Here is an 8,759-nt window from a genome sequence, read left to right as displayed (position 1 = left end):
GGATCACGGCATGTGGTGCGGAAGTAACGGAGTGGTAGAAGTGATGTATGAAATGAGTTTTAGGTGGTATATGAGTAATATTAAATTTTTAGGTGTTAGATATGTAAATGGTTATAAATATAGTGATGTGTATGTCAATTTCCCTTTAATTAAGCCATTTCACAAACATGTAAATAGCAATGCAAATTGAAAACCCTAATTACTGAAAACATATAAGGATCAGATGATTATCCATGAAATTCTTCCTCTCATTAAAAAAATTAATTTTTAAAATTTTTTATTTATATTATTTTTAAAATAACCTAATGAAAAGAATAAGCTGAACGCAGATCATCTTGATGTGTTGGTTGAGAATTTTGACAAACAATTAAAAGTTATTGCATTTAAAACTTCTATATTTGATATGTATGAGTTTGCTTTAACTGACTTAAATGAAAAAAAAAAAAAGTTTAAGCTGAACGTTGAATCCATAAAGAAACTATTTAAATTTTAAAAGGGCTAGTAAAATCTCAACATATATTTTTTATTTTTATTAAATTCTTAAAAAATTTATTTATTAGCTTATATTTTCTAAATTAATATAATTGATACAAAAATATAAAATTTACATGATTTAGCAGTTATTTTACCATTGTTAGCCGGGTTTAACAAAAAATCTAATTACATGCATAAATTAAAATAGAAATATTAACAAAATGTACCCGCTCGGAGTTAGATAAAAGCATGAAATTTGACATTTTGATGATAATTTTAAAAATAAAATTGGAAGAACGTTAATTTTATAAATAAAAAGTTAAATATTATAATTCCCCCAAAATTTTATTGGCAACCACATAATTACAGTTACAGCATGCATAGTAATCTTAACAATTCTGTCCAAAGTACTTCCCGGACAACCTCCTCTTACCCTAACCGGCGGTTCACCGACCCCGTCCGCGGCACACGGACCGTAGACTCCACAACAGAGCACGCGGCCGCCGCAGCTTTGCAAGATACATACAACCCCGACAAACTCAGCCCGCTGCCAGGAGACAAAACCGCCGTTCTCCGCCTCCTCGCAGCCGATCTCCGACGCAAAAACTCCTCTAACTCAGGATCTGCCGGCGGCGTCTCCTTGGCACACTCAGCGAGCGCCGCCGCGAACGGGTCGGCTTCGGACAGTGTTTTTATGGAATCAAATCGGATCGGTGGAGGAAGAGGGATGCGATCCGGATTAGAGTTGAAATAAGGTTTTCTGGGGTTTTTGGGGATACCAGGTTCGTGCTCCCAGGAGAAGGGAACGGTGGACGATGACGCGGAGCGCAGAGGGGAGGAGAAGGGAAAGGACTGAGTTCGCTGTGAAAGAGGATGGATCGTCGGGGCATCTATATCCGGAGATTCGCCGGCGGCGAGGAACGTCAGGCTCGGCGTTTTCTTCATGTGTTGTATCGGTTTCTACACGAGAAGAGTGAGGAGTGAGAGCGGGGGCTTTATTGACGGAGGCAAGGTAAAGATCAGTTCCGGTGGTGCTTAGTGGCGATTTAATTATTTGGTGGATTATGCATTAAACGGTTAGATGTTTAGATTGTATAAATTAATAAATGCGAATATTAATGTGCTGGTGTACGATAAGTAGTTTGAAATGGAGTTTGCTCTAATTTGTTTGGAACCAACGACCAGAAAGGCCTGAAGGGACTTTTTATAATGAATTTTAATTTATTTAAGGCTTTTTTTTCTTTTTAAATTGAAGGTTGTATATTAAAGCAATGTATATATACAAATTCATATATTCATATAAATATATATGACCTCTAAAATGAGGCCATAGAACATCTCCAACTAAATTCTTTATTTTCTTCTTTAAAATATAATAATAGTTATAAACAGTAATGTATCTACAATCAAACTTTATTTCTAACATAAGAAAAAATTTCATATAGATTATTTCTCATCTTTACTTTAGTCAAAAATATTTTTTTGTGAATAGTACGATGTTAATATTGTCGTTCCACCATTCACAGCCGCAAAAATTCACTTATTTTAGGGCAGTTCCAACCTAAAATATATTTTCCACTTCAAAATGTAATAGCAATAGTATAAAATGGTGATTCATCTCCAAACAAATTCCATTTCTCACATCAAAAAAATTAAAATAAAAAAATTTTAATGAACAGTGCGACCTTAATATTGGTATCACAGTATTCACAATCGAAAAAATGTGTTTGCATATGCCATTCAGGTGGAAGCTCCCCAATCTGCTAACAACATAATAGAATTCGGTTGGAGAAGCCCTTAAATTTTAATAATCTTGTTAGAGGTTCAATTTTCAATATTTCAATTGAGATTAAGTAAGAAAATATAAAGAATATAAAAATTGTTTAAATATAATCAAAATAATAAAATAATAAAACAGTAATATTATAATTTTAGAAATAAATAAATAAAATTAATGAAAAATATATTCAATATTTAAATTACGAACTTAATTTGGTTAGCCACAAGCAAATTTAGATGATCCATTGAAATATTATATATTTTTTTCTTTGAATACTCCAATTCCATCGAAATAAAATTAGTACGAGAGAAAGTCAATATTTGCTAAAAACACTCATGATTAACATACAAGCGACTGACTTTCAGATGTTTCCATTCTAAATATAACTAGTGAAAAAAAAGTCAATCCATCTATAATAATTAATCACAAGTGCTTAGACATTTCCACATCAACAACAAAATTGCTTGATAAATAATAGAGCAATTTGGTGATTTTTTGTGAGATTATTTTTTCATTTCAGAGATATGTGTATTAAGAATATATTTTTTATTTGAAGTTCAATGTAATATAACTAATTTGAGACACCAGGAAACATTTTTTAAAATTATATCACACCAAAAGAAATAATCATTCTAAAATAAACAAATAAATCATAAATATCTAAAAATTTAGGAGTTCTCCTAAGAAATAAATTTCATAACAAAATATACCTTGATATGATGTTTTGCTGTGAAATACAATGAAAAGAGAAAAAAAAAAATGGTACTTAGAGATTGCTTAAGAAAATAATGGAGGCACACTTCACTAACAAATGAAAAATAAATAACCTTATGATGAATGAATAAAATATATACTTTTTTGCCATTTTAGATGTTAAAAATGGGATATCATAGCAATGAAAGAGTCTAAGAAAATGATGAGTATTTTGAGGTATCTAGTCTCATTGTTGTATTCTTTGTTTGATATATTTATAAAGTTATGGAGTTATCATTAAGGGATAGAGATAGCCATTGCATTGGTCTCTGAAGCATGATAACAAGTGCGATGCACTTGCGGACTCTGCCCGCTGCCGCACTCGCGACTCGATTACCGTCTTTCATCGTTGTTATCACTGCCCAAAGTCACGAACTCTCAGACATCGCTTGCTGCCAGCACTCGCCGTTGTGGACTTTGCCCGCACTCATCGACCACCTTTCGCCTGCACTCGTAGACTCCGTCCCACTGTCACAGTCGTTGCTTCACCGTCGGCTTTGAATAGGAACTGGAACTAGCAACAGGAGATCAGCTCACGCTTCTTCAGTCAAATCTTCTAAATCTAGGTAAAGTCGTGTCAACCCAGCAATCCGTATGGGTCGGGTCCTGGTTGAAAGATACGACCCATTTGCAAAAATGGGCTGGGTTCGGGTTGACCCGTTTAGATCCTAGTCAACTCGGGTTTGAACCAAACCCAACCAGTCGACCCGAATTGACACCCCTATCCAATTCTTTGATCTAACATTCTAGTACTTAGAAAAATAATAATTTAATAAAATTATTTATTTATTCTAAATTTCAAAATAAATCATTATATTTTTGAATTTAAAGGTATATTATTAAATTTGTTTTTATATTAACTTTTAGTTACCTTTAAAATGATAATCAAAATTTAATAAATTAATCTTCTTTAAATATATGTGCTAATTTCAACTCATCAAATGAAATCTACTATATATAATCTATCCTCCGAGGCATATGACGATTCGCTCGCTCTCTGAGGTGTTAATTTACCTAATAAGATAACAACTGATTCTATCCAAGATCGCAACATCAAAATTCCATTTGTGTCTAAATTTCAGAGTAAACGAGCCTCTAAATGTAGGATATCTTTAGTGATTCTTTTAAGACCTTGGCTTGTTACATGAGTCTGAATTTCATATATATATATATATATATATATATATGTGTGTGTGTGTGTGTGTGTGTGTGTGTGCTGCACAAATATAAAATACATTTTTATACTGACAATAATATGATTAGAACTCTTTTTATGAACATTTAATTCCAAAATGAATATTTTCTTAAATATGTGAGTTAGCAGTGAAGATCTTCTACCATTATAAAGAAAATAGACATTATATATATATTCTTTTTTATTAAATATAAAATAATGTGATTTCTGTCGTGAGGACGGTTCTCATTGTCAAGGCATTAGTGGTGGGCGATAACAATGGTGATGGTTTGACACCTTTGTTAGTAGTGGCTAGTAACGATGATATTCGGGGCCAACAATGATAGTGGTAGTAGCTAGTTGTTTTTTGAAACAGTTAAAAATACCCTTAAAATATCTCAAAGGTGTTTAATTATTTTTTTAAACATAAGATATCTCAAAGGTGATTTTTAAAATATCTAAAAAATTGTATTCAACAAAGGTGGATGAGATATTTTGCTAAATGTTTTAAAGAAGAATGTGAAAATACGATTGACTTTACCGACCTTAGCACCCTAAATGAAAATAAATATTTCTGTTTTTATCAGAGTATTAGTAAAACCAGAGTTAGAGATGCTTTAAAGAAAATGATTTGTGGAAAAGCTGTTGAACCTGATGATATTCCAATAGAGGTGTGAAAATGCTTAGGAGACGATTGAATTTCTTGGCGTACTAAACTTTTAATGCTATTTTAAAGACTAAAAAGATGCCATATGAGTGGAGAATGAGTGTATTAATTCATATTTTTAAGAATAAATGTGATGCACAAGATTGTAAGAATTATAAGAGAATCAAGTTAATGTGTCATACTTTAAAACTATGAGAGTGAGTTATGGAGCGGCGACATGATAATCATGTTTCTCAAAATCAATTTGGATTCATGTCAGATTGTCGGGTTGGTCTACTATTGAAGCCATACATTTATTGAGAGGCTCGATGGAGAAATATAGAGAGAATAAGGAGGATCTACAAATGATATTTATTGATTTAGAGAAAGCATATCATAAAGTTCCAAGAGAAGTACTTTGGGGAGTTCTTGAAAAGAAAAGAGTTAATAATGCTTATATTCATATCATTAAAGATATGTATCCATAAGTTGTTACTTTTGTTTAAACACAAGATGGTTTGACCAAGTATTTTCTTATTTTGGTTGGATTACATCAATGATCAGTGATCAGCCTTAAGCTCATATCTTTTTGCTTTAGTCATGGATGTTCTCACTAGACATTTGCCAGAGGATGTACCTTGGTGTATTCTTTTTTCTAATGATATTCTTCTTGTTAATAAGACTAGAGAGGGAGTTGAAGGTAAACTTGAATTATGGTGGTCAAACTTAGAGTTTAAAGGTTTTTGCTTGAGTAGATTTAAAACTGAATATATGGAGTGTAATTTTAGTAAAAATATACCTAGTTAGGGGATTGTGACTTTGGGTGATCAAGTCATTAATAAGAGTACATATTTTAGATATCTTGGATCAATTGTTTAGAGTAATGGTGAAATAGATGGGGATATTATCAGCAGAATTCAAATTGGATGGTTGAAGTGAAGAAATACATCGAGCTTTTTGTGTGATTGAAAAGTCCCACTCAAACTTAAAAAAACTATTTTTATGTTGGTACTGAGATTTGCAATGCTTTATGTTTCCGAATGTTGTCCATTAAAAGAGAATCATAATACTAAGTTATGTGTTGCAGAGATGAGTATGCTAAGGTGGATGAGTGGCTTTACCTTTAGAGATAGGATACTAAATGAGCATATACCTGAAAAGGTTGGAGTAGCGCTAGCGGAAGATAAGATTAGAGAGAGTCGCCATAGATGGTTTGGTCACATAAAATGACGACCTTTTGATCCTATTAGGAAAGTAATTGTATTAGATTTGACTTATGTTAAGAAGGGTAGGCGTAGACCTAAAAAGACCTGGTTAGAAAATATTAGAAATGATCTTTCTTTATTAGATTTAAATAAGAATTTGACTTTTAACATGACACAATAGAGAAAAAGGATACATGTAGCCAACCCCATGTAGTGGGCCAAAGGCTTTATGTTGTTGATGATGTATAGTCTAAACAAATATTTTTTAAGAAAATTGAAATAAAAATAAATGAAAAAATGAACTCAAACAAATCCTTAGTAAATAAAAAAACTAGGCCTTTTGCTAATGGAGAGGGTATTGTTAACTACCAAATCTTTATGCAAAACAAAATCAAGTTATAATTCGTTTATGAATTTTATTCTACGGCCAAACAAGATCTAGCTTGTTAAATTATATATTCTTCAATAATTTAAAAGAATTTATTTGCATGTTGGAACATTCACATTTACATACATTTAGAGAGTTTAAGTCCTAGCTTTTCATGAAGCTCCAAATACACACACATATAAGAGAGTAAAGGTATGGGAGTCATAAGAGACACTAGATATTTTACATTAAAAAATCTAAAATATATCAATTAAAAGTGATTTCACCAGTATTTTTATTTAATTAAAAGGGTAGCCTTTTTCCTAGGGGAAGGAATTGTTATCCTACAAACAAATGGTGTACATGGAATATATATGGCATTAGCGCCTAGACCATCCCTCTACATCTTCCCAATAACTTCTTCCCTCAACTTTATCTTCGTGCAAGCCTTCATCTAACTGTTAGACCTACGCTTGTGACAAATGCCACCATCCATCATTTTATTTAGCTCCTCTCAAAAGTACTCACTATTTAGAAATTATCCGTAGTGATCTATGGCGACCTTTCCCTATTTTTTCAATGCAATCCTATAAATATTATTTATTCTTTATTGATGATTTTACAAGATATTAGTGGGTGTATCCTCTTCATTCTAAATTTGAAACTACCTCTAAAATTTTGCAATTCAAGTCACTTGTTGAAAAGCAGTTTTAGAAACCGAAAAAAATTTTAACATCTGATTGTGGAGGTGCAGGTGAGTTTGTGAATAATCACAAAGGCATCTATGAGTGAGTTAATTTATGTTCTTCAAAGCGCAAGCTTTCTTAGAGTTGATGGAACTGCAAATAAATGGTGTACATCAATCTTATAGGTGACAATGTTTATTGACATTATCAATGATGGTAGGTGATTAAGTCACTAAGCATTGAAGTAGCCATGTGATGAAGGTTAGGATTATAAGTTGATGGATCGTAGTTGTATGATGAAGGTTGGAGGACTATAGTGAGTGACAGTGGTCCGAGGGATTTAGTCAATAGGATATCTAAGTTGGATGGACCATTGACAACAGACGACATAGGTTGGATGGATCTTAGTTAGCGAGCAATAGATGTAAGAAGCATTGCAGTTTGGTGATTGTGTTTAAAGGATTCCAATTAGGGAGATGGCGATCTGAAGATTGTAGTTCGGTGACATTAGATTGAGGATCATAGTTAATGAGTGACAGAGGTTAAAAGGATCATAGTTGACTGTCAATGAAGGTTGAAGGATGATAGTCCAGTGGTGGTGGTTAGAAGATTATTGTTAGAAGACGATGGAGGTTAAAAGGACCATAATCAATAGGAGATGAAGGTCAAAAGGACCATTATCAAATGATGGGGTTCGAGAACCATATTTGGTTTATGGTGGTCTAATAAATATAATCAATGGATGACATAGGTCAAATGGACCACAGTTAATCAACGGTTGTTGAAAGACTATAGTTAGTAGTGAAAAACTTGGAAGGATAGTATATGAGCAAAAATGGTTAAAGGACTATATTCGGTGGATGGGTGAGGGAGGTTTATATTGAATAATTATTCTTTTTATCTTTTATAATGATAATAACTAGAGCTATCTATAATCTTTTATCAATATTTTATACTAGTAAAAAAATATATTAATCAAAATATCAATATATATTTGTATTCATTACTCAACAAATTAAGTTCAATGATAAGGAGTTGCACAATCACAACATACAATTTAAACTAAATATAGTAATAAAAAATTAGGAGTATCCTATAATTGATCGGTTTCACATTCTTGATTCTCTTCCCTGAACTGAAATCATTTAAATCACATAAAATAAGTTAAAAAGCCAAATAAGTCACTAAATTCTATAACTAAACTCAAAGCTTGATAAAAACATAGTATGCATATCAACAGTCAATTCAAAATAGTTGCAGTCATTATGATCATGAATCTATATAAAAATAGTAAATTACTTATAGTGTTCATAAAATCTATAAACAAATAGGACAATTAGATATGGATACAAGTAAGATAGTATAATATATAAATAGTGAAGTAAATAAACCACTAAACCAATAAATTAATATGGATATCGAATCAATATAACAGTCAATATAGTAGTACTATCAAGCAATAAGAAAGTCAAATAAATTCATAAAACTAAAATATCTATAAAGACTATTAGAATCATATCAATACAATAAAATTCATATAAGAGTATATATATGATATTAAATAAATATATATCATTATCGATTAATTATTTAAATCATAAAATCAATAATAGAAATCACATACTCAGTAATAGTAAATAAGTAATAAGTGAATCAATAGTGGTAACATTGATA

At 31.5% G+C, this 8,759-nt stretch overlaps 1 protein-coding gene across 1 annotated transcript; it reads right to left on the bottom strand.

Moving 5' to 3' along the window:
* Positions 1 to 793: 793 nt before the first annotated feature.
* On the bottom strand, positions 794 to 1,454 carry LOC110109246. Its single transcript, XM_020840216.2, has one exon. It carries the CDS (start codon positions 1,417 to 1,419, stop codon positions 904 to 906), a length of 516 nt encoding a protein of 171 aa, XP_020695875.1. The 5' UTR covers positions 1,420 to 1,454; the 3' UTR covers positions 794 to 903.
* Positions 1,455 to 8,759: the final 7,305 nt, after the last annotated feature.

Source organism: Dendrobium catenatum, unplaced genomic scaffold (assembly GCF_001605985.2).
Source record: "Dendrobium catenatum unplaced genomic scaffold, ASM160598v2 fragScaff_scaffold_621, whole genome shotgun sequence".
NCBI lineage: Eukaryota > Viridiplantae > Streptophyta > Magnoliopsida > Asparagales > Orchidaceae > Dendrobium > Dendrobium catenatum.
Note: the sequence above shows the minus strand (reverse complement) of the source record. Positions and strands in the feature narration are given on the sequence as shown.

Excerpts from the sequence above, each read along its gene's own strand:
- LOC110109246 (XM_020840216.2), bottom strand. The coding sequence starts at position 1,419 with ATGAAGAAAACGCCGAGCCTGACGTTCCTCGCCGCCGGCGAATCTCCG.